This window comes from Lampetra planeri, chromosome 20 (genome assembly GCF_965212315.1).
Source record: "Lampetra planeri chromosome 20, kcLamPlan1.2.h2, whole genome shotgun sequence".
Taxonomy (NCBI): Eukaryota; Metazoa; Chordata; class Hyperoartia; order Petromyzontiformes; family Petromyzontidae; genus Lampetra; species Lampetra planeri.
The window spans coordinates 4,164,827-4,189,530 of record NC_136126.1 but is presented as its reverse complement, the minus strand read 5'-3'; the positions used below and the strand labels follow the sequence as shown (position 1 = coordinate 4,189,530).

At 46.2% G+C, this 24,704-nt stretch overlaps 2 protein-coding genes across 10 annotated transcripts in view; one reads left to right on the top strand and one right to left on the bottom strand.

The window, feature by feature from the left end:
- Positions 1 to 8,825, top strand: part of LOC144724296 (golgin subfamily A member 2-like) — a 21,576-nt gene extending 12,751 nt beyond the window's left edge. For all 8 annotated transcript variants that reach the window (XM_078603301.1, XM_078603298.1, XM_078603297.1 and 5 more), the window contains 6 exons: positions 115 to 339; positions 1,142 to 1,276; positions 1,892 to 1,994; positions 3,464 to 3,537; positions 3,944 to 4,088; positions 5,869 to 8,825. In XM_078603301.1, the coding sequence (XP_078459427.1) occupies positions 115 to 339; positions 1,142 to 1,276; positions 1,892 to 1,994; positions 3,464 to 3,537; positions 3,944 to 4,088; positions 5,869 to 5,906 (720 nt within the window). In that variant the 3' untranslated portion in view covers positions 5,907 to 8,825. The remainder of the gene's footprint in view (positions 1 to 114; positions 340 to 1,141; positions 1,277 to 1,891; positions 1,995 to 3,463; positions 3,538 to 3,943; positions 4,089 to 5,868) is intronic.
- On the bottom strand, positions 6,680 to 24,704 carry LOC144724298 (flavin-containing monooxygenase 5-like). Of its 2 annotated transcripts, none has more exons than XM_078603306.1 (9): positions 24,370 to 24,704; positions 20,424 to 20,605; positions 19,729 to 19,917; positions 18,443 to 18,608; positions 17,046 to 17,188; positions 15,668 to 15,867; positions 14,659 to 15,020; positions 12,439 to 12,511; positions 6,680 to 11,371 (listed from the first exon to the last, which is right to left on the bottom strand). In XM_078603306.1, the coding sequence occupies exons 2-9, from the start codon at positions 20,556 to 20,558 to the stop codon at positions 11,026 to 11,028; spliced, it is 1,614 nt and encodes a 537-aa protein (XP_078459432.1). In that variant the 5' UTR covers positions 20,559 to 20,605; positions 24,370 to 24,704; the 3' UTR covers positions 6,680 to 11,025. The 2 variants fall into 2 exon arrangements, with proteins under 2 accessions (XP_078459432.1, XP_078459431.1); XM_078603305.1 differs by having other exon boundaries at positions 20,424 to 20,609; positions 24,370 to 24,703.

The window sequence follows — 24,704 nt, the reverse complement described above, 5'->3', positions numbered from 1 at the left end:
TGCGTGTTTTATTTTTAGCCCTGTGGTCTAGAAACAAAATCAAATTTCTAAATTACTTAAATTTTGTTCATAAATGTTATGCCGCTCTTCCCTTCTGTGACCGATGTGACGTAGCTCACCGATCAGGTGAAGGAACACCAGGAGCTGATCCAAGGGAACGATGGTCTGCGGGAGATGGTGAGGCAATCGGCCGAAAGATCTGACCGCGCTTTACCCGAGATGGAAGCCATCACCAGGAAATACCATATGCAGACTCAGATGATGGAGCAGGTGATGCACGAAAGCCACCGGGAAAAGAAAGTGATTGAAGCGCTGCAGGGAGAGATCATGAACGCACAGGTATTCGACACTTCTCCATCGGCATTACGTATAACGTTGTGCAACACTTGCAGTCAGTATGCATTCTGTATGAATCGGCAGTGTGCATCATTTGATTACCTACATGTGTGTGTTTGTGTTGAACTGGGTGTGATGTTCACTGTATGAATGTGTACTGTATAAGTTATCGGCGAAAAGTGTATATGCGTTTGCTTTCGATGCGTCAATTGACACCGTGGATGCCCTTGCAAATAAGATGCTCAATCTCTCGAGTGATTTTCTCAGCGAGATATTTTCATGGAAAACAAGAAACACTGCAGTTGGGTGTTTGTTTCATTCGGGTATTTTTTCATGTATTCATGGCATCTCTTGCTTGGAGAGAATAATATTTCAATACGAGCTAAACATCTTGGGTTTTTTTTTTTTAAGCCATGGTCAATTGCTGAACTCTGCCATTGTCAGAGTCTTGGTAAGGATAGTGGATAGGATAAAAGTTAGCTTTTGTTTGCACGACCATGCTCTTTTAAAACGTTTAGTCAAGTAAGTAACAAACATTAAACCTACATCTTGGCTGCCTACAATAATTGAACTTGCATCTGATGGTGTAAAGGAACTTGGCCATATTTATTTCCAATCTTTTATTCACCTTCCGTCATTGAGATTGCCCGGTAACTTACTCTAAACATTGTGCTTTGCCCACGGTCCATGCATGGCAGCAATGTTTATAAAACCAATGAAAAAGGTGAGCGAATGATGTAACAACCATATTCCCATGATATTCTTAAAACCGTCACGAACATTGCTGCCGATGTTGCTTTTGTAGATGAGAGAAGGGAAGCTGAAAGAAAAGGCCAAGGCTCTTGTGGAGCACATCGCATTCATCTCTGAAAAATCAAGCGCCACATTTGTGATGAGATCTGTGTATGACGCCTTGCATGCTGACATGGAGAAGCTGCAGGTGAGTGTGAGGAAGCTGTACTCTGTTTTACTGGACCACGTTGGTTGAAGGGAACTCAAAGTTTGTTAGCCCCTTTTCCTATTCCGATGATGTACATGTACGATGACGTACGCATACATCAGCGGTAACCGAGGCTCCCACAAAGCCATGCGGGAAGGCGTGCTGCTGTAGAGTGCAGTCATACCACTACAGTTCTCTGTGGTGAGTACAATCTCTTTATAAAGAGAAGCGCGACGCTTCTCTGAATAAAATGAACGCTAACACTTGCAGATGTCTCGGAACAGGAAAGGGTTAAGTTCATCTGTTTTATCGCCACTGCGGGCGAAAGGGCCTCCACTAGAGGGAACTTTGTAGTCTAATTGTTATACTTTGATCAGACGTCTTTAAAGAGGTAGGAGTACCCACGCTTTACCCCACCATTTATACCGCCGCGTGGACAGAGGCGGTGGAGGGATTTAAGAAACGTGCCACGTTGTTTCAACTGCCGTGACAGGAGAGTGAACCGGCTTCCTCAGGATTGCAAGTCGTGTGCTCACAATAACGCCATGACAGCATCCCGTTCAGTGGGGGCAATGAAATACATCTCAATTTTTCTTTGCTAATTTTGTCTTGCAGGTTAAATTTGTCGACATGATGGAAGAGAGGGTGACGCTTATAGAACGGTTGGATTTGCTTGAAAGGAGGTGCAGAAACCTGCCCGGAGGAGCCAGCAACATTGGTAAAGCACTCTTGGTGGCACAGTGATAATTTTCTTCTAAGCCCAATGTCTTATTTGCATGGTATCAGCTGCTCGGATGTTTTAATCTGGGAGTTGGCATCCAAACTAACAAGAAGAGGCATTTTTTGTTGGAGTTCGGTAAAAAAAATATATTTCAGGAGCTGCAATGTGAATGCGAGACGGTGGGCCTTAGTAAACACTTTCCTGCGGAGGGAGCTGGTAGGAACGTTGGGTTGCTCGGTCAATGGCCAGGGTCAATGGCGGCGTGCTGTATTCCGCAAATATGCCCGACTGTGAGGGCGGGCACAAGCCGGCGTGATTAGGTTAAACGTTGAGTATAGCCCCACCCTTCCCACCCTCCCCTCCCCACCCAGCCCCTTCCCACCCTCCCCTCCCCACCCAGCCCGACGGACGGACAGAATAATCCCGTGGGCTTGTGTAACCAGGAGGCTCCTACCAGTAATATCGTGACGAAGCAGTATTCAAAGAGCCACATGCTGCTCCGTAGGAGCAGGTTGCAGACCCCTGCTCTAACCCCGTATTATTTTATTATCTGCCTCTTCTCCAGTCGTATCCACTGTCCTGATCTCGTTTCACGACATTCTTTCATCTCTCCACTCTCCTCTGTCTCCATCCACTCCTTTAGCCCTGCAGCATGGCATCTCTTTTATATATATTGAACTCGTTCCTTATCCGACGTTTAAAGGCGACCAGAACCCTTCTTAATTGCTTCCACGATTCACATTTGTCGCACACAATTTCATTTATTGCTTGCTTGCACCACATCGGGAGATGGCATTTATATAAAGTGAAACGGTGTAATGTTCATCGTGTACTTCAGTAACGTCTATTTGAAGACTCTCATGAGATGGACTTCCCAGATTTATGGAGTCGCATTAAATTACTAAGGGCATATTTTGTTCTGATTAATGCTTATGTTCATGGGATTTCTCCAAGATAAATAACGATTCTGATTTGTTACTTAATCTTATAATTGTATCCTACTTAAATACTGTAACACAGGCCCCTTTAGCTATATTTTTGGGCGGGCCACGTGATAAAATTAGCATTTGCTGGCGTACCACATGACATCATACGTCACATGTACACATGTACGTTAGACCTCCTAGCATCTGTACATGTGACCACTAATCTCTCTTATTTCCCGGTTGTTTATCTCTCTTATATATCTCACTATGATGTTGCTCATCCTCTATCGTGTTTACAGCTCTCATCTCAATCTCTTGTTTGTCTTTCATCTCGCTAATCTGTATCACTTTGTCTCGGGGCGAGCCATATCTCTTGGCAGCCCCATTGCTCAAAGGACCCTTCGAGAAGCCTTCGTGAGCCAGTTGTGGCCCACGAGCCCTCAGTTTAGGAGCTCTGCTGGACCGTGTGAATAGGCAAAGACTGGCTACGGCTGAAGCGTTGTGTTCACACTTGAGACTGACCAGCTGTTTACGTTGCAGGTGAGCTTGGAATACTGTTCGACCAGCAAGAGAAACACCTTCAGCTCGTGTTAAGTGAAAAGGAAGGCCTAGAGGTAAACAATGACGTTTACATTATTGCAGCAGAGCCTGCGATATATCTCGCTTATGTTTGTATCTTAATATGTTACCGTATAAAGCGTGGTAATGTGTATTATAATGATGCAATAATAGTTATTTGTTCAAACGACTGTTGGATGAAGGCCTACCTACGCCGTTGCGATCGTGGGGGGTGTTTGACCATACTTCACCATGTTTGTTCGCGCCTGTTGCTGAAGCGATGAGGGGGAACCAGGAGCAGTCCATATTGGCACTCGCCACTGATTTTGACCTTGGTTAACAATTGAACTCTGCTCCAGCGGGTTGATGGTACCCATCCCATGGGTGTTAGTAGTACAGATTGATTGATAACTGCAATGTTGTACGTTTAAGAGGCTCATTTGTTTTACCTGTGTTTTTCAGGCCAAGCTGGCAGAGACTCAAGCACTTGCTCAGTGGCTGCTTGCAGAGAGAAACCAGTGGGTGGCCTATTTCTCAAGTGGCGCAAGAGCGAACGCTGGGCAGTCACTCGCCGACTCGGCCATTGAGGACGGCAACGTTTCATCAGGTCAGGCGACAGTTTTGTCCGCTGTTTGAGTGCTCTTTCGTTACGCCTGCACGATATTTGGGGTTTGCATGTCTCTCTCCCAGTAGTCCATGTGGATTTTCCTCCCGGGTCCTCCGGTTTTTTCCTCCACATTTAGAAAACGTGCGTTATCGAGTATTTGGCTGCCATATATTTTCACGTGATAAGCCACGTTGTTGAGCTACCATTTGTGGCCAGGTCACTTCTGAAAAAGATCTATGTAGCTCAGTGGGCCTTACTTGGTAGTTTTAGCTTAAATAGTTTTTTTTTAGCTAGCAATTAGCAATTATTTTGAACCAATTAAATCATTCGATCTTTATTTTGCCAGTAGATGGCGACAAACCGTTACGAGTTTTTGTTTTTAATTTTTTCAAGTTTTCATCTATTAGGTATAGCCCGGTGAGCCATGCGGCTCTTGAGTCGGGTGCAACCGCAACAAAACAAAATATGAACAGAGAACATCTTAAAGCAACGACACGCAAACAGAAACATCCTGGATAAACCAGCAAATCTTTAAAAAAAAATGTATTACAACGCTGTGTGCAAAAATCCCAGTGTGATGCAAGTAAAACAATAACAACCATAAGACAATTTAGATTAAAGTTATCAGGCCAACTCCACACTTCCGCAAGAAACATGGCTTAACCATATGTTTTCGAAATCACCAAAATAAAGCTATAAAAACAATGTAACAACAATAATCATAAGAACTGTGATTCAAATTTTACAATAAACGATATACATGACGTACGAAGAACGTGTTTGTCTCCTTCGCTGAGGCATCGCGACGTTTTAAGTTAAACTGATTGAAAATTGTATAAACTGGTTACAGAAAACAGTTGAGAGTCATTTGTAATCTATAGGTTTGTTTTTAAGATGAGGTTATTTCACCAACTGTGGTATTTCCACAGTTATATTGCATACCTTGGTGGTATTTGTCAAATTATACACTTTAAAGTGCATCCATTTTCTTTTTCAATAGCCTATTCACATTCCTGTTAATCAGACAGCATGTTGGGCCTACTGTTAACCCCCCCCCCCCACTAGAATAGCTTTTCAAACAATGTAAAAACATTAGCTTCAGTCAGACAATCCATGCTCTGAACTCCCCGAATGTACGTAGAAGTGTTTAAGCTCTCACGACTCATAGCACCCCATTGAGCCCATCATGACATCACCAACCACCGAACCACACCTAGTAAGGCCATATAAAACTGTCTGTGAATCTCATTAAACTTCCAAAGGGGATCAATCGCCAAAGTCTTCCCTTCCTGTCAATAAGAGTAAAATAACAAGCCTGTTGTTATGGTTTAATTAACTTGTTATTTGATGTACATGTTTATTGAGCAGCATTGTGGCTACTACTTGCACGATACACTTTTAATTGTATGCAGTGTGTGTTTTACAAGTCCACTCCAGAAGAATAATTATTTAAATTTTTTTTATTGTGTGCTGTGGTGCAGCTTGCTATAAATACTGTTCCACACTCTGCAGACACTTGATGGATCATTAATACCACGTCACAGATTGAGGAATTTTGTAGTTAGTGAAGTTACAATTCTTCAGTGGGTTTTTTTTTGAATCTCAAGATTCAAGTTCAATCATTGGCCAATTTGGTTATAGGTGTTTTTGATTTGGCCAAAGCTATCTTAATACATGTTGTGGTTCATTGATACTGGTGTGTAGGAACTGTATTTTGATAATTATTCAATGACAATGACCTGTGAATTAACTTTTGTCATTTAAATCACTTCTTTTACAGCCGAGACATCCGCTGCGTGTGAAACGGGAGCCGCGTGATGTAGCCAAGGTGGCACTCCGCAGCATGAGTGACCTATCGACAACTGACTTTCCTTGCTACACTTCCACAAGGCAGCTTGTTTAAAACGGCAAACTTCCTGGGCGTTTGGCAGAAGACGCAAGCCCCAAGAGCAACTGTAAGAATTCCTGCTTCAAGGTTTCCTGCTGCTACGTCGCAGTGTGCTACAAGACAAGATGGTGTGCAATTCATTTGCGTCATCACCTTGCCAAAGCCAGGTTTCAAAAAATCTTCATTGCTTTCAGCTGGACTTTGCGGTAAACACGGCCTCGTTACTTCAAAGGGCCGCCTTGTCGAATATTGACGGAAGGTCCCACAATTTTACAGGAGTAAAGTTACGTTAATAAAGCACCTCTTTTTCCCACGTCGTAGACGTTGCGTTGACGTTACCGGCTCGAGCCACAACGCGGTGCCCTCCCCGCAGCGTGCACATCCGTTCCGAGAACTGCGTTCAGCTGTTGCAAGTCTCGGCCTTTTCACAAGGTGGCGATCTTTCCACGCTTCTTCCCCCGACTTGAACTTGCTATCTACAGTGCGCTTTGGTTTTCCTCTTATGTTTTGGGTTTGCGGGAAGGTACGACACATTTTTCTTTTGTATCCGTGGTGACGTGTGCACAGCGTAAAGTGGCAGGGGCACTGTGTAAGTTTCGATTTGTTTTAAGTGTTTTTTTGAATGTGGCTGCCTTCGTGGCAATAAGGTATTATTTTCTGGTGGTGGTGGTGATTGTGTCCTATAATGCACTTTATTAATGTGAACTCTATCATTAATTTGCAAAGTTAAATGTATTGAGCACTGGATTGCCTTGGATTTCAATTGCACATGGAGTGAAGATAGTTGAACACAGTCGATGATCTTTCTTTTTCAAGTGGGGACCAATTTTCATCAAAGGCCGCTATGTGGGCCTGGATTGCGGTGATGTGCCTCATGGACTGAAAACATTTATATCCAATGCTGTATGTTAAGACTACGAAGATAGACTACTGTGGCACATGTCATGCTTCTGCTTGGTGGAGAGGGGCGGGGGTTATAGTTTGAAACGAGATTCTCTGTTCTATCCAATCCCACTTCAGGCTTGTATGTAGTCATGTGGAAACCTCTTAATGATGTTATTTTTAAATGTTAAATGTTTTAATATGAAAAAATGTATTGAACATAAATCCATTTGTCATCACACTAAAAGCCATTGGCGCAAACTATAAGCATATTATTCACGTCTTATGAGAAGCACACTTCATTTTGCGAGACATTCTTCCCTCTGTTCGTAATTAATTATTAATATTAATGTCTGCCAAAGTCCCATCGGTGGTGCTGAGAATCTGGTTTTAACTTTGTACACTGTCGAGGGTTGAGTGACTTTGCTTGAATGCACCTATGCACATGACAGCTGCACTGCGGTGGTGGTTCACTGATGTATGCACTCGCAACTGGCATCATTTATTTACCTCGCTGGAGGATCCAGGCTCGGAATGCAATGGCTTTAAGCATTGCCGAGCTGTGTGCACACCAATGTACTTGTAACAATATTCATCCCTCCACTTTGTATGGCCCCCCGAACTGAAGCCACCAGTGTTGTTGACTACGATGCCGTTATAAGCCAAAGCACGATTTTTACATTCATCTTTAATGCGCAAACTATTATCTTGTGTCGATAGTGAAGTGGTGCCGTGTATTACTGAATGTTGGTGGGTGGCAATAGTGGGTAAGGTGTTTAAAAAAAAAAATTCTGATTTTTTTAGGACAATTTCAGATTGTTTCCCCCCCCCCCCCCCCCACGGATTTACAGATCCTTTATAAATTTAACATTTTCTCCACGCTAACAAAAGTGACATCACCCGATGCCATTTGCCACGCACAACCTTTGGCAGGAAAGTGCTTCATTGACATGCGTGACATCATTTCTTGTGATTTCTTATAGCTAGAGCAATTGGAAACAATAAAACAAAATCCGTATCTGAAATTTATCTAGACCCAAAATACATCCTCAGCAGGTACTTGGTGTACAACAAAAGAGTGGCTGACATAAGACAATGCAAAGCCCAAATCGAATATATATATTTTTATATCCTTCATATACAGAACACCAACATTCTAATCGGCGATAATTAAGGATTAAGCCCTTCACTTGTTAATTCCGCGACGGAATTAAGAAAATTGTACGATTATGCAGACTTCGATAGTGTTTTTTTTGTGTAACTATCAAAATTGGTGCATTTAAGAAATGGATATGGAATGTTGACAGTTCGTGGCACGAATGCCGACTTTGGATTTTATAATACATGACGTTCTAAAGTTTAAGGAGAGAGAGTTTTGAGAGTTTGTGGGTGGATGTAGAAATGATGCAAAGTAGTACGGTGTGACCTATTTTAGACAAACGTTGAAACATTTAGGATTTTGCCCAGTGCAGTCCCATTTGCTTGTTACTCAGCATAGAATGTGCATACATTCTCAGGTAAGTTAAATATTTAGGTTCAAACATTATCTGTACTATACGTTAGGTCATAAAAGGTGAGGAGGGTAAGTAATACATGAAGGAATTGCACTAGCGGTCTATTTAAAGTTAATATAAATACAAACTCTACAGTTGTGATCTTTAAGTAATTCATGCTGTGAAAGGCTCTGCGATCAATACATGCCCCCTCTTGCCAGTTGTTGTACTGCGGACTTGGTCAGTGGGCAGTGAGTGGAGTTCGTTGTTCTTTTGCTGGCGTGGTTTCATAACCTAATACTGTATTCATGAACAGAACTTGAGTACTGGCAATTACAATACCCGGTTATGGTGTCGGTAAAGCAAATGGTTGCGTATGTGTATAATAATGTTTTTATTTGTATGTAAAGCTATGCACCTGGAATCGTTTTTTTTAAAGAAATAAAAGTTATTTCAGAGTATTTTGTACAGCTACGTTAATATTTATGGTTTGTGTTTTTTCCAGTGGACGTGTCGTGTGGTCAGATGTGTTCTTATTTCTATCGGTTTTAGGTTTTTCGTTTTATAATAAGAGAAATTCCAAAGGTAAATGCCTCATCTCACGCTATTCTTTCCAAGTGATTAACAATTCCGAACTCAACTACTGTCCAGCTATCGGTATAGACAATGGCAACACCACAGTCGATCAGCGTTTCACCTGTGGTGGGTTAAAGTTTTGGTTCCCCCCACCCATTACAAGATGTTTGGCTAACGTGGAAGAGTAGGCCAAATGTCCTCTAGAGCAGTGCATCTCAACCGTTTTTAAATCCTTTATATTAAGTTCACTTGCTTGCTTGCGCGCTTACGACCGTGCAAATCTTTCGGTCGTTTTTTAACCCACTTCCCGTGATCCAATCGAGCTGACATTTTGCACACAGACTCGTTGTGTGACAATTTATTTTCGTGAAAAAAAATTCCTAAATTTTACACTTTTTAGGAAAAATAAATTATATTTAATTACCAATTGCTTAATGGTGGCAGGCAATCATCTGACCCATAGGTGGCAGCCATCTCAAGCCAGAGGACGAGATGACTCTAGCCGCCACGCATATAAAGGATTTATAGTGAAAAACTTTGTTTTTACGGGTTACTTTTTTATGGCACACTTTCTGAGCTGGCTCTTTTTGTGGCCACACGAAACCGAGGGAGGGTGGCAATGCGTTGTAGCAAAGAGAATTTCGCAATCCCTTGCTAAAGCCAATGCCGATCATTGTGGCTTTTGTTTGATCAGAATACAAATCCAAATAATTTTTTTTCAAAATTGAATAAGGTTGAAGACCATTAAACGTGTTTTATTTGAGCGAAAATATTAGTTGAATTGCTTTAAAATGTATAGCAGAAGTAACCAGGTTACTTAGTGGTCAGTAGTGAATGTGCTCTGAAGGGCAGTTGCCCAGAACATCGCCTGTTACATCTTTTTTCTTGTAGGGTCACAGTGCTATTGAAGCATGTGTTAAGGTTTTTATTGTTAACAAGTGCTGAGCTGGTACCGCTGAGATCCTGCGTTTGAATCCTAGACTCAGCCCTATTTAAACTAGGTTCTCAAATCACCGATGTCTGAATACAACAAAACCCATGATTCAATTTGCTTTTGCACTTCTTTGTTGGCAGCTGAAAGAATTAAAATAATTTATTTAACTTAATAAAATGGTGTCGTATAGTTGTGGATAAGAGGTCACTTGAAGAAATCTCAGCAGTAGTTCTGTGGCAGCTGCTTCCGCAGTGCTCTTGAGAGTTCCGGTGTTTTTTGTATTTCATGACATGATGGTGATGGCATTCAGGATGAAATTGGAGAAAGAGACAAAATATATTAATTCACGTTTTTAATAGCAAATATATTGAAAATTTTAAGTATTGTTATTTTCCCCATTAAAACAATACATAATAGTACTGCAATTCAACGATTTAAAAATACTCATTTGTATGTATTACCATATAAAATGTGTTTATATTAGTGCAAAATTTACAATTGGTCATCAAAAGATGTAAACTGTCCCAAACCAAAGAAATCCAAAATAAGACGATATTCACTTACACATTTACGTACCAATATTCCTTACCCCAACACCTGCAGTATACTTCACAGTTGATACTAACCCGAAACCATTTTTATATTTTGATTATGTAAATCATTGTTGCAAGACTAACAAAGTCCAGCACAGTATGCAGTGGCATTTACATTAATTCCGACACACATAAGAATGTGCTAAAGTTATCTTTGCAGCCCAAAGTCGGTGCTGGTAATCCCACATTCCTATGGAAAGTATGGACCGAGATATTCCAGTTATCTCTCTAGTGGTATGGTAATGAATAGAACATGTCAATAAAGCACTGACAGCATGATGATGATTTTGTTGTTATATAGTAAATTATAGCAATAGGTGTTTCTGGTGATAAATCATAACCAGCCACTCCATGCAATATTTTTTCTCTCCAATTTTTTTTGTCGGGAAAGACCTTTTTGTTGGTGTTAACATTTTCCCAGGACATTGCTTATCTGCACGCCACTGCCAGTTCTCGGATTTGAATCGGTAAACAATCTTTCAACAAATTGATTACAGCTGTGATACGATCGATCACCTATTATCAGCCGACTTTCGCGGGTTGACTCCCGAGACGGGAAGCGATTTGCGTTTCAAAAAAACTGAACCACGACGGCCACAACCACGAGAAGGCAAATGAACATCTTGATCAGCATCCGCAAGAGCTCCGCGTTATTGCTGTCGACGGAGCGGGTACGCGTGGGCGTGACGATGCGGTCCCACTGCGTGCGTATGGCTTCCGCGGCGCCCGGCCAGCATCCCGGCCCCACCAGGCGGTACTGGTACGGCGTGCAGGGCCCAAAGAAGACTTTGAGGGCCAGGCGCGGGTCTTGCCGGAACATCGGCAGGAAGCTGGGCTTCACCCCGATCTGCTGGGCGATCTGGTCCATGTAGTCGATGTATTCCACCTGAATGGTGTGGCGTTGGCTGGCGACGTACCTACGGGGCGGGAACGTAGTGGCGTCTGCACCTCTGCACAGCGGCTTAACACAATTGCAAGTAAAAAGAAAAGTGGCAAAGGTGCAGCCCTGCAATTGCTTGTTCGCACCACTGCTGGCAGAAGGGCATCGATTACAGCGCGTTCTCGAGAGCCCATCCTCTAGGCAGTGGTTGGCCTACTCTTTCAAGTCAGGTGTCTTGGAAGAGGTGGGAGAACTCACACTCTATCCAACCACATGCGACTTGCGAGTCTGACTAACCGCTGTACCCATTTATGCTGCTGGGTGAACAGAGGTGGAGGAATTTCATAAACGTGCCAAAATGCTTTCAATTGCCATGCCGGGAGATCAAACGAGCGACCTCGGAATTGCACGTGGGCACTAAACCATTCCACCACGGCAGCATCCCTTGATGCACATTCTAAAACGTTTGTACGTTGATTTAAAATAAAACTGAGCCATTTTTGGCGAGTTAAATTCGCATGTAAAGATGTAAACATTTTTATTGTGTAGGACCAATCAAAAAGTGATTTAGGAGCAGGTCATTGAAGTGCACGATTACATAATCTTTCTAAAATATATTTGACCTGGTTTATATCTCGGGAGAAAAATGGATGAAAGTCACTGCTTTGAAGATTTGTCCCATTGCTGCTGATAGACATCGATTTGTTTTCTTCAATAAATGCCAAGAAAGTTTCGCATTTGTCACAATGTGAAAAGAACCCATTGGGAGATCCCCAAACCTCCAAAAATGCTTGCGCATACAATAATAAATGTAAAGTGACAAATACTTCGAATATTTATTTTTTACAAACAGATGTTTTATGCATTGTTAAGGTCCTGCATAATGCAGCTTTAAAGCAGTGGTTATTATGAATGATAAGAATTGGCGAAAAAGCCTTCTTAAAAATGTGTGTGTTGATTAAAACAAACCATTGGGAGGTTTAGAGCCGATTTAATTGGCCAAACACTGCTGATGATCTTTCCGCGAACAGCCACCGGCATATTGTGAAGCTTTCAAGGGAAAAATTTGCTTGACGAGCATAAAACCAAATTGCGTGTCCTTACCTTTTCTCCATTGACTCCTTCCGCGCGCGGATGTCATCCATCATGTCGGCAATGCTTGGCAACTTGACCAGACCTTCGACGCACGTCAACGTGTCAGTGACAGGGTTAGTTTCGTGGGAGGCTCAGAGCTGTTGTAGTTTTGTGGGGGGTGGGGGGGGCAGCCCTCTTGTAAATTAAAATCCTTCGTCAGTCACCTTGGTCATTCCACTTTCAGTTTTTAAATGTGGTCTACTAATTGTGATGAAAGATATAACTATTTTAATTGCGGCACAAAACTGGTAGGTCAAATGATATTTAGGATCTATGGCAGTGCTATAGTATTGCATTTTTATCATTATAATGCAGTCTACATTTTATTTTATCGAGCCAAAGAGGGGGGTAGCGAAAAGTACGAGGCCCCTAGGCTACAGCCCCTAAAAGGTGGTGATATTGCAGCCCTTAATTTATCTTATTTTATATTGTATTCATAGAACGCTTTAGCTCAAGGCTCCTTACATAGTTTAGAAATAGGTAACAAGAATAGAGTATTTTAGATGTCAGAGGCAATGCCAGGGCCGATGGAATGAGTCACCACAAGAGGGTGCGTGGGGGCCACGAAAGGCGAGGGGAGGGACGGGAAGGAGTGGATCGGCCAGGGTAATGGGCAATGGAGACGAGGTGAGGCTTTAAGAGAGAAACGAAAGGAGGGTTAAGGAGGGGGACTGCTTCAGCGACAGTGGAAGTTGACTCCAGTGGAGGGGTGCAAGAAGGGAGAAGGACCGAAAAGCGGGACTGGGCACAGGGAGGAGGAGGGATGGAGACAGAAGATTGTGAACGAAGCCTCGCGGATGCTCGCTCGTACCACTGGTGGCGGAAGGGCCTCCCCACTGGAGTTGGACTCGAGCGAGCTCCTTTATAGGGGCTATTTGGTCTACGTGTGGCACATTAGCAATGGATCACTCTTTTAATTATGTCCTTGTGCAGCAAGGGAGTAAAGTGTGGTTCTGTGAAAGTCCTGATGTGCTGTGCAGTGCATCAATGCATGTGTGTACAGCAGCATGTGATGACTGAGTCGGGCCTGTAGGTGGCTGGCAGGGTTAATGAATAACCGCACTTGTAAACCAGCCACGTGGTTAATGGCGACTCGGAAGAATTGCTGCGTGTAACACGTGCTGTTGCATTTTACAGAGTGACGGTGCTGTTCTTCACAAGATTAATATTAACACAAAAAATAAATGTGCTTGCCCTCGATTTGGAGCACCTGCCCACCTCCTTCATTTCGAGTGTGCAACATACGCTGCCATGCCGGCTGGATGTCTCGGAAGAAGTGGGAGTCCGCACATTTCGCCCCACCACTCGCGACCCATCGGACGACTGTGGCGCGTCCATTTACACTGCTCGGTGGACAGAGGCGGAGTGGGATTTTGGAAACCTGCACCCTTGTTTGCAACTGCCGTGCCGGGAGATGGATTGCTGCTGACCTACAAGGCACTCGATGGGTTAGCCCCACAATATTTACAGGAGCCGATCCATTTTTATTCTCCAACAGGGTTCCCTGAGGTCTTCGTCTTCATCGCCTGCGAGGTCAAGGCTCACTTCCTGGGGTGATCGGGCTTTTGCCAGTGCAGCACCCAAGCTTTGGAATGCTTTGCCGTTGCTAACGAGACAGAGACAGAGTCGGTAGAGCTATTTAAGTCTGTCTTGGAAACTCAGCTCTTTAAACTGGCCTTTACCCCCCACTAGTTCTGGCCATTACCCAGCTGGTTCTGCTTATTTTCTGCTTTCCATACACGGCACATTGGGGTCTACGGATCAAGTCTGCCTTACAAATGTCAATTATTATTAATCAGAATATTTATACTGGAGTAATCCGATCAGCCAGTAAGCTCTTTTTCCACAGATGTCCAGTTGGGGCAGGTCAGAAAGTTACAACAACAAGCAATACAAAAACACAATAAGAGTGCAAAGTATAGGAAAGCTAAACAAATCACTTAAAAAAGAAATATACAACTAAAACTAAACTATCAGATTATTTTTCAGAAGCGATCTGGCCATCACTAATGACAGCTCAACAAAGCTGCACGATCCACGCGGCCCCAAAAGCGCCCCCCCCACCCCGCTCGCCTGCCCGGCGTTGATCAGACCCCCAGCGGCAATCGCGCGCAAGCGCGTACGAGTCGGAAACTCTCCGCGTTCCGTCGACGGAGCGCGCGTTTGTGCTGGGGAAGGGGGAACGCTCACCTTTGAAGACGCGAGTAGCCCAGCGGCACTGCATCTCCGAGATGGGCATGATGGCCCCGAGCGGCTGGACGAGGCCTACGATGACGAGCGTGGGTCTCGCGAGGCGCGGCGGGAAGGCGAACTTGTAGAGCGACACCCGGTTGCCCTTTACGGGCAGCAGGCCTGGCTCCCCGGTGTCGAGGAACGGGTAGCGGAAGGTGTAGCCCGTGGCGAAAATGACCGAGTCGATGTCCTCCCGCGTGCCGTCCTCGAACACGACGCCCGACTCGGTGAAGGACGCCACGTTGGGCTTCACGGTGAGCGTGCCCGAGAGGATGCGGTTGGGGAGGTCGTCGTTGACCGACGGGTGCTGGCCGTTGTACCTGAAACGTGGAGCCACAATCCCAGATCATCATTAAATTCTGGTTAGTGGGAGGGGGGGAGGAAGTTGAGTCAAACCAACTTCGTGGGGAAGTAAAAAACTGGCTCAGGGTCATGGACAAGAGATGAGCCACCACCTCAATGCTCATGCGAGCAGGAAATACCTTTGGCTATTTTTGACGTACGGCAAGTCCTCGCTTAACGCACGGTGTTCACACTACAACGCGTTTTCGCTACAACGCGGTTCTTCCGTTCGGGAATACTTTTCGCACAGCGCGGAATGCGTGCCGTTATAACGAATCATGTGAGCAGTCAACGATAATCTAGTTTCTTGAGCTGCGCTGCTGAGCAGTATGATACGGTACACGGAACGATACAGTAAGGCGGTGCCGTAGCCTAAGTTATTTGCCCCGCCATTTCACTGTGTGGTGTGCATAGTAGTAGTACATCGTATCTCGCCAAACTTTATCATTACAACGTTCATAGGGGGAAATAGTTTTTGCTCGGTGCGTTCGTCGCTTAATGCGGCACTTTTCAGGAACGCACCTCTACCGCGTTGAACGAGCACTTGCCGTGCACACAGGCAAATTGCGGTGCAAGGTGGGTGCCTCGCTCGTTAACGCCAGCCACGTGTTTGCGTCTCCCGCACCTGTGCGTGGCCTGCAGGCCGTAGTCCCTGTGGTTGAAGCGAGCGTTGAGTTTTCGCTCGACAATCTTGTTGGTGAGTTCCGTGGGCAACCACGAGAAGAAAGCAGCCATCGTCCTCCGAACGTACACGATGTCCAAGGGTTTCCCACCTTCTGCCACGCGGTTGATCACCCAGGCACCTCGTCGCGTGCTCAAAAACACCTGCCACACGAAAGAACGCAGCCACCGCCGTCGCTGGCATACATTCCTGGCGATGCAGGGGGGCGACCGGCAACGCACGTGTCGCTACGCTGGCATCGAAAGAGGTCTGCGAATAATAATGATGTTGCCGGTGTTCCTGTTGTTGTTGTTGTTTTTTTTCCTCTCTCCTTCCCAGGGTCGTCCTCTTAATCTTAACGGACTGTGGCTTCCTCCTCCTGGTTCCACAGGTCCACTGCCCCCCCCGCCCCCACTATTGATGGCCACTCTCTTAGCTGATACATCGCCCCTCCCGCCCTACACCCTCTGAAAATCCCTCACCAGGCAACTCCGCTTTGACCCCTCTCTCTCTCCCTCTGCTTTCAGGTCTCTCCTCAAAAACCCCTTCCCCTTCAATCCCCACGCCATCGGATGCCCTTCATTCATTCTCTCCTCTCCTTCCCCTGTTGGCTCCCTCTACAAATGTACAAATACATTATTTGTACTTAGCGTCATTTGGGCAAATTGCATCTTAGGGGCCGTCGATAAATTACGTCACGCGATTTTGGACGATTTTTGCCCCCCCCCCCCTTCGTCACACGGCGTCACAAAAAGTCAGACCCCCCTCAAATATGACGTCACAAAGCTCTGCCCCCCCCCCCCCCAAAAAAAAACATGCTTCAAATCGCTTTAATTGTCATTGTAGTGCGTATTTAATGTGGCGCTGCACTCTGATGTTGTAGGAGAAAACATTTATTAAAACGTCTATTTAATTAAGTAGAACGCATTTTGATGTGACGTCACATTTATGAACCCCCCTCCCCCCCTCGTCACACATCATCCCAAATGTCTGACCCCCCCCCCAGGTGCGTGACGTCATTTATGGACGGCCCCTTACAATCGCTAAGGAACCACAGGCTGCCAAGACGTGAACGTCAACAATTGCACTTCAATTCTCTGTATGTGAAGATGCTTTCAACCAAATTAGCGAGCGTTTATGCACATAGGGAGGCAGACACTCTATCCCATGCAGACGCAACAGGTGGAGTTCACATTCTTGTTGTACAGCACTGCCATCTCCTGGCGAGCCAGGGTATGACAGCGCTACTCCGCTCACGGGTAGGAAGCTCCGCCAACCCTCGCCTCCGCGGTGGTGGATTGCGGGCGTGCGCCGCCGCCCTGGATAGAATCCGTGCGGTCACCTGGGAGGCGTGACGACTCAGCTCCACAGCGATGTCCAGGCCAGAGTTACCGACCCCGACCACCATCACCCTCTTGCCTTCGAACGGCTTGTGGTCCTTGTACTCTTTGCTGTGCATGTACCGGCCACCAAACTTCTCGATGCCTTCAAGGGGAAATGTTACAGCCAAAAGTGAAAAAAAGAAGAAGAAAAAACTTGTGAAGCCTGTCTCGGGTGAGCCGGAATTCAGAGTGAGCCGGAATTCAGGTCAAGCTGGCATTCAGGTTAAGCCTGAATTAAGAGTGAGCTGGAATTCAGAGTGAGCCTGAATTCAGGGTGAGCCTGAATTCAGGGTGAGTCAGAATTTAGGGTGAGCTAGAGAGGCTACCAAATTGATTAGACAATTACAAAAACAAATTACGTGGCAAAGTGACACTCCCCGAAGAAGCTCTCAGCATTGAGAGCGAAACGTCGGACATCAAGATGAACAACACGCTGCACAACCCGGTGACGTATCTCGGAGCTAAAGAGCATGACCCTCTATAAAAGCAGGGGGCACTATGCATGCTCTACCAAAGTGAAAATCTTGAAACTCATCAAACAGCCAAAGTCAGGTTTACATTCGTTTTCTTTTCAATATAAGTTGATTTAGTTTGTGTTGGCCACTATCCAATAGTTGTACTCTGAAAGATCACCTTAACATTGAAGGACTGCCAAGTGCTGCCACTGCAAAGTCATTAAAGTAGCTGGGAGTATTGTTAGCCTCCCACACGCTCAAGCGATAAGCCAAGGAGTGTACCCTGGCAGCACTGCGAGGCACGGCTGTACACAGAAAGAAATGTTTAAGCAGTGGAGAGTCCATTGACAATCGCATCTCTGTAGCAAGGGCGATCTGTGATTGCAAAATGATACCAGCACGGGGGCAAAGGTGCGGATACAGTTGCAGGGGTGCAATTTACCATGCTCACGCCGCTGACGACGGAAGGGCCTCCGCTAAAGGGAGCTCCAGAGAGACCTTCTGAATCAGTGGTTCTTAACCTGAGGTGCACGCACCCCCCTACGGGCGCGAAACGCTCTTTCTGGGGGTGTGAGGCATGGCCATATTTTTTTAGAAGGTAAATCGATCGAAACACAAATTAAGCACGGGCAAGTAAGTACAACTACAGTAAAACTTTGGATTGCGAGCATAATTCGTTCTGGAAACGTGTTTGTAAAAAAATAATTTAGATTCAAAACGAATTTCCTTACATTTGCGTTAGCGTTTAGTTCGTTATCCTTCCCCCCGCACCTCCGATTAGCAGGGTTGGCTACGCAACGCTGCGAAAGGAGGTCAACAAACGTGCACACATCGGAAAGCGCCTGACGAACTTGCTGATGAGTTTTTCTGTCGCCGGCGGATGGTGGCTTAAAGGGACGTACCGAGGAAGGAGTCGAGGGGCAGGTGTGGGTCCGTGTGGTGGCCGGTGCACACCATGACGGCATCGAACACGGACGACTCTTCCGCCCCGTCCTCCGTCACCACGGTGACGTCCCACTGGCCTGACGTGTCGAAGTCCTCGCGCCGCCTCAAGCTCTTCACGGCCGTCTGGCGGAGCGTCCGACAGAAGCGCAAAAACGCGGCCGATGCTGCGCCCCCCGCGACAACGTTCCCATGCGGACAGCTCACGAGGGCTAGGCCATGATGACTTGCTCTGTCGTCCAGAACAGACCGCGCAACGTATAATGACGCAGTGCCTGATCGACAAATGCGGAGGGGACATCGCGGCGATACACTGCGCTGCTCCTGATGCGGTTGTCTGACTTGACCACCTGAATGTGAAATTGTAGTTGTTGCTCTGCGTCTCACATCAGCCGTACGAAAGAAGATTAGGGGATGGTTGCTTTGCCGGGATCTCTAACACGCATGCATGCTCTGTGGTTCTTTCGGTAAAGTCACGTAGTTAGACCAAAATAACCAAAGAGTATGGATTCCTGCCGTCACGAAAGCTTCAAATCACGCATGCATGCATTGCACATTTTGACGAACGGCAACGGTGCAGCCCTCCGATTAAATTCTCACACACCACTTCTGGCAGAAGGGCCTCCTCTAGAGCAGGACCGGTACCGGTCCGTGACCTGTTAGGAACCGGGCTGCATAGCAGGAGGTGAACGGTGAGTCCGCGCGTGGCCCGCCCATGATTTTATTATTTACCACTTCCATCCACGCCTCTTTCCCGCACTGCGCACTAGTCTCAGTCACAGTGTTGGTGAGCCCACAAGCTCTAACCCCTAGTAGCCAAAATGAGTAAAAAACAAACGTCGCTGGAGAGCTTCTTTGAAAAGGGGAAGAGACCCAATGATGAACCCCCCCCCCCCCCCCCCGGTCCGTGAAAAAATTGTCTTCCACGAAACCGGTCCCTGGTGGCAAAAATATTGGGGACCGCTGCTCTAGAGGATATTTTGGCCTATTGGTACACGCCGGCCAGACATCTTACAAGAGGTGGGAGCATACTCACACTCTACCCCACCACACGCGACCTGCCCGTCAACTCGATGTGGAGTATCCAATTATGGCCGACTACTTGGCGGACTGAGGAGGGGCGGGGGGGGGGAAGAGGGATTAAAAAAAAAACTTGCCCATTGTTTCAATTGCCGCACTAGTCCATCGAATCGAACGCGCCACCTCTGCATCGCAGGTGCAGCGTGCCAACGCCGCCGCCACGTACCTTGTAGCGGATGTACTTTTCCAGCTGGTACTGCTGGGCGTACATGCGGAAGTACTCGACGATGCGCGAGTTGTGCATGAAGTTGGGGAAGCTGGCCGGGATGGGGAAGTCGCTGTAGCACATCATCTCCTTGGACGTGTTGATGATCACGGAGCGATAGATGCTCGCCTGTCCCCCTGGAACCTGTTCCTGTTGGCGGGTTTACCCAACGTAGTCAGTGAGAGAGATCTATTAAACTACTTTTTATTTTACCAGGTAAAGCCCACTGAGTTATACAGCTCTTTTTCAGAAGCGACCTGGCCACAAATGAGAGCTCAACGGCTTATCAAGTGGAAATGTATAGCAACCAAATTCTTTAAATGCATGTTCATAAATGTGGAGGAAAAAAACAGAGGACCAGAAGAAAAATCTACGCGACCACCACGGGGACCGAGATGACGTGAACTCCAAAGGTGAGGGAGATAGCATCTCGCCACCAAAATGTCCCTCTTTTTATCCATGACAAAGTAGGGGGAAAAACATCATGGATCCTATCAAGTCTAACCAATAACCACCCCAAATCACTCACGAATCGGATGTAATTGCTCATTTTTAATTCTTTAAAATGTCAGACCTATGCCCTCGAATGCGCCATGTTAATCATTGTGAAAATCCATGCTCGATTATCTGCAGGGGACAGGACTCGGTACCCATACCTTGAAATTCCAAAGGCCCCCAATGTAGTCATCTCGCTCGAAGCACACGGGCTGCAAGTTCTCGTCCAGGCAGCACTTGATGGCAGTGAGCCCGCTGGCTCCCGCGCCGATGATGCACACGCGCTTGCAGCTCATTGCGTTTCCTTCGCTGTCCTTCTTCCGCGCACCTTCGATTAGCACGGCTGGCTACATACGGTGTGAAAGAAGTTCAACACACGTTGTTTGTGTTGCCCAATTTTGGGCAGTATATTGTGCACTGAAAAAAATATGTCCTCGTGTGGTCTGTGAAAAAGGCACGCGGCAAGGTGCGGCCTGTCCATTTGCGATGCATGTGTAGTGCAGTACAACCACGCGGAGATGAGGAATCCTATAAGGGCTGGCAGCCATTTATTAATACACGCTCTCACACTGCATCCTACACTCACATCAGTGTAGGTGCACTCTATTCTCCGTCCTTCACTTGGACTTGGGATAACTATATACGTCGGGATCTCTTCAGCTGCCCCTAGGCTCTCTCACCCGTCTGCCCGGGGCAGGGGATCAGCCAACACCGCCCCTCAATGAGGAGAGAGACCTCTTCCAGCCGATCCTTACCCTGGCTCCCCACGACGACCACGTGTCCCTCACGTGTCCCTCACGTGGTCCCCCTTAAGAACCCTCTCGGTAACTCCTCCCTCTTAGCTCGGCCCCGCCCACTTTCTGGAAAGTGCTTTCCAAACGTCCCCCTACGTGGCCCGTGACGTTACGTCATCCTTGGCCTTCTCATAGCTCTCCATCCACTCGGCCTTCTTACGCTCATCCCTCATTGGCTACTCACAGTCCTCCTCGACACATGTGTTGCGCAGTAGAACCACGCGGAGACGAGGAGTACTATAAGGGATGTTGCCGTTTTTAAAATCACTGTCACACTCAACATCCTATACTCACACCAGTGTAGGTGCACTCTATCTTGGTCCTTTACCCCAGACACAGAGTACTATTTGGGCCTTACCCTCGGCTACCCTTTTGGCTCTCTCACTCGTCTGCCCGGAGCGGGGGTTCAGCCAACACCGCTCCGCGACGAGGAAGGAGAGACTTTCTTCCAGTCGACCCTGACTGAATACGACGGGACCCTACCCTCGGCTATCCCCTTGGCCGCTCCCACTCGTCTGCCCGGAGCGGGGGTTCAGCCAACACCGCTCTATGACGAGGGAGAGACCCTCTGCAGGTGATCCTTACCCTGGCTCCCCACGACGACCCCGCCTTTGTCACGGGTTCCCCCTTAAATTTCGATTTAAAGCTTTCGTGACTGCAGGGATTCATCTCCTTGGTTCTTTCGGTAAAGTCGTGAGAATTGTATTTTATTATGTTTAATTTTTATTATTTTATTATTTCCCATCTACGTGACTTTACCGAAAGAACCAAGAAGAGGGTTCCCCCTTAAGAACCCCTTTGGCGGCTCCTCCCCCCAGCTCGGCCCCGCCCCTGTTCCTGAAGGTGCTCTCCGAAGCCCCTTATGTAACCCGTCACGTTACGTCATCCTTGGCTCTCAACCCGCTCGCACCTCCTTCTGTTCGCCCTCTCATTGGTTACTCACAATACTCCTCGACACATGGATAGTAATTCTAGCGTTCCAACTAATGTTACACTTTATGCATTTTTTAACAGCAATTTGTTTAATTCTAGATTGTTTTTATTTTACCTATGTTTGTTTAATTTCAAGAGCGGTAACTTGAATAATGTACTTCTTCTTTCGTATATGGTTGATATAGATGCAGAACAACAACAACTATAATTTGACATGCAGGTGGTCAAGCCCAGAACACAGCGTCAGGAGTGCATCGCTGTGATGTTTCCTTCGTATTTGTGGATCGGGAATTGCATCGCTGTACGCTGTGTGGCCTGTTCTGGATGACCACAGTCGCACACTACTGGAGAGTTTTTAATTTCCAATTTGTGCATCGGTTATCCGCATCTGCTGCCGTGATTTTGTGCAGTGGATGCGGTTTAGGGTGTGGGCCATGAGCTGCGTGGAATATCAAACCCAGGGATCATCTGCCTTGGGCATTTCACAACAAGGTGTTTGCGAGTTCTTTTGAACGCCATTCAACTCTCCAAGCTGCATCGGGTGTTGAACTTGCATTGTTGAATAATGCACTTTGTAGTAAGTACTGTACACAGTTTTTTTTGGCAGCAGTCAGCAAATGCACTCTTATCTGGAAGTGCTGTGTGTCATAAACAGACTGCGCTCCGAGGACAAATGGTCCACCGTGCACGTTAACTGGGCTCCTATCAGAGTATTATAAACAAAGAATCCTGCGTTATCTTTTAGTGACTTGTCGATCAAAGTCCACAGTCATTGCAGCACCGTACTGTGCCGGTAAGGCAGCTCACACACACACATATATCATTAAACAAACAAACAACATCGTATAGTTGTATCACGTCAAGACATTGACGTGAATTCCCCTGAGATCGACCACGTTCTCGCGTTCCTTAAACAAACTTAACATCACTTGTGGTTGGTTCGTGACCATCATCATTGTTATTCTTAAGCTTCACATCTTTTTCGTTGCAAAAAATTACACCACCATGTACCACTATCACGATTTCATCACGGGATATTGATTTAATGTAACTTTCATTCACATGACGAAGCAGGTACAATCAATGTCCGTGCCATTATGGAGGTCCTGTCTGGATAATGCCGTGACATAAGAATAAAGACGTTAATCATCAACCACTGGAAAAATGGTGACATCTGTATGGACTAATAACATTGGCTAAGACCATCTGCATCTTATACCAAACACAAATTAATGGTATAGTACCGTATCTACAACTGTCATTATAATACTTGTTTTGAAGCGACATTTAATGAACAGGCGAATTTTATATTCGTGTTTATGGCAGTGTTTTTGACGAATTTGTTGAATTCTTGTTACGGTATTTGTAGTATGCATCACCACCTACCAACCCAATCACTCACCTACCAAATGGAGCATTCAAAGAAAATTATTGTATCCCTCGAAAATTACTGCAACACAATCTTTGCGCAAGACGGACAGATGCATGCCCATGTCACCCTCCATTATCACCGTTGTATTAACACTTAATTTCGATTTATTTTTCCGGGAAATATTGTTACCATCTTACCTCCAACACATTTGCATATAATGGCACAGTACTTATGTATTGCATTTAACATCAATGCACTGGCACCATGAATTACACTTTATAATGCAATTGACCCTATTATTCGAGCACTTCGCATTAACTGCACACATCCACGTGCCAAGTCAATGCGCATGAACGCATGGCCCTAGATGAACGACTTTTTGCGTAATCAAGTAACAACACCGAGTTCTTTGCGTGGGAGCAAAACGCACTTGATGCAACCTTGTGCCATACACGCGTGAACTGGAATGCTGTGTACAGGTACAATCACTTTTTTTTAAACTCATCCGCTGCCACTGGCGTATCATCCCCCATGCACATAAGTTATATTCTTGCGTTTGCCAGCAGCAATGTATTCACGAGCTAAACGGCCAATGTCGAGGTCTGCCGTTGGCAAGACGAGAGGGCTTCAGCAGAGAGACGACAGCTGTTCGTGCAGGAGTTTTGCAATGATTCCTCGTCTATTGACTGGTTTGCTTAGCCACAATCTCACGAATGTAGCTTTGTCTTTAATGCGTCAGCGTGTCTCTGTGTATATCTCTGAGCGAGTCTCTGTGTATCTCTGAGTCTCTGTGTATCTCTACGAGTCTCTGTGTATCTCTATGCGAGTCTCTCCGTGTTGACTACACCTGGGGTCCCCAGTTCGAGTTGCGTGTTCACAACCGCACCACCTCTCACTCTCCACCTGGGCAGCACGAGGAGCATCGCCTGCGTGTTTGACAGAGCGCCGGCCGACCCACTCGGCACACTTCCTCGCGTGCGACGCGGTCACCTTCGACACGTTACCTACCCGATCCAGTCCGCCGGGTTCCTCGTCCGAGCACCACCGCCCCCACGCTCGCCCCGGCGAGGTGTTACGATGATTTGTGGTTCAAAGGGGGATTCCGATGCTCGTCGAGTCGCGGACGTCGATCGTGGAACGAAGCGGACACTTTCAGCTCGGCATTGGTCTAAAGGGGCGTGTGACGAGGGATGACGTAGGCAACCCATTGTTTCGCAACAATGACAACGACGGCGACGAAAAGAATTAAACAAAAAGGTGCGCGTTTGAATGCGTAATAGAGAGCGGTGCCCGTGCTGCGTTCACTCTTCTTCTTATCGAGTTGCTTCCCGATGTGACTGTCG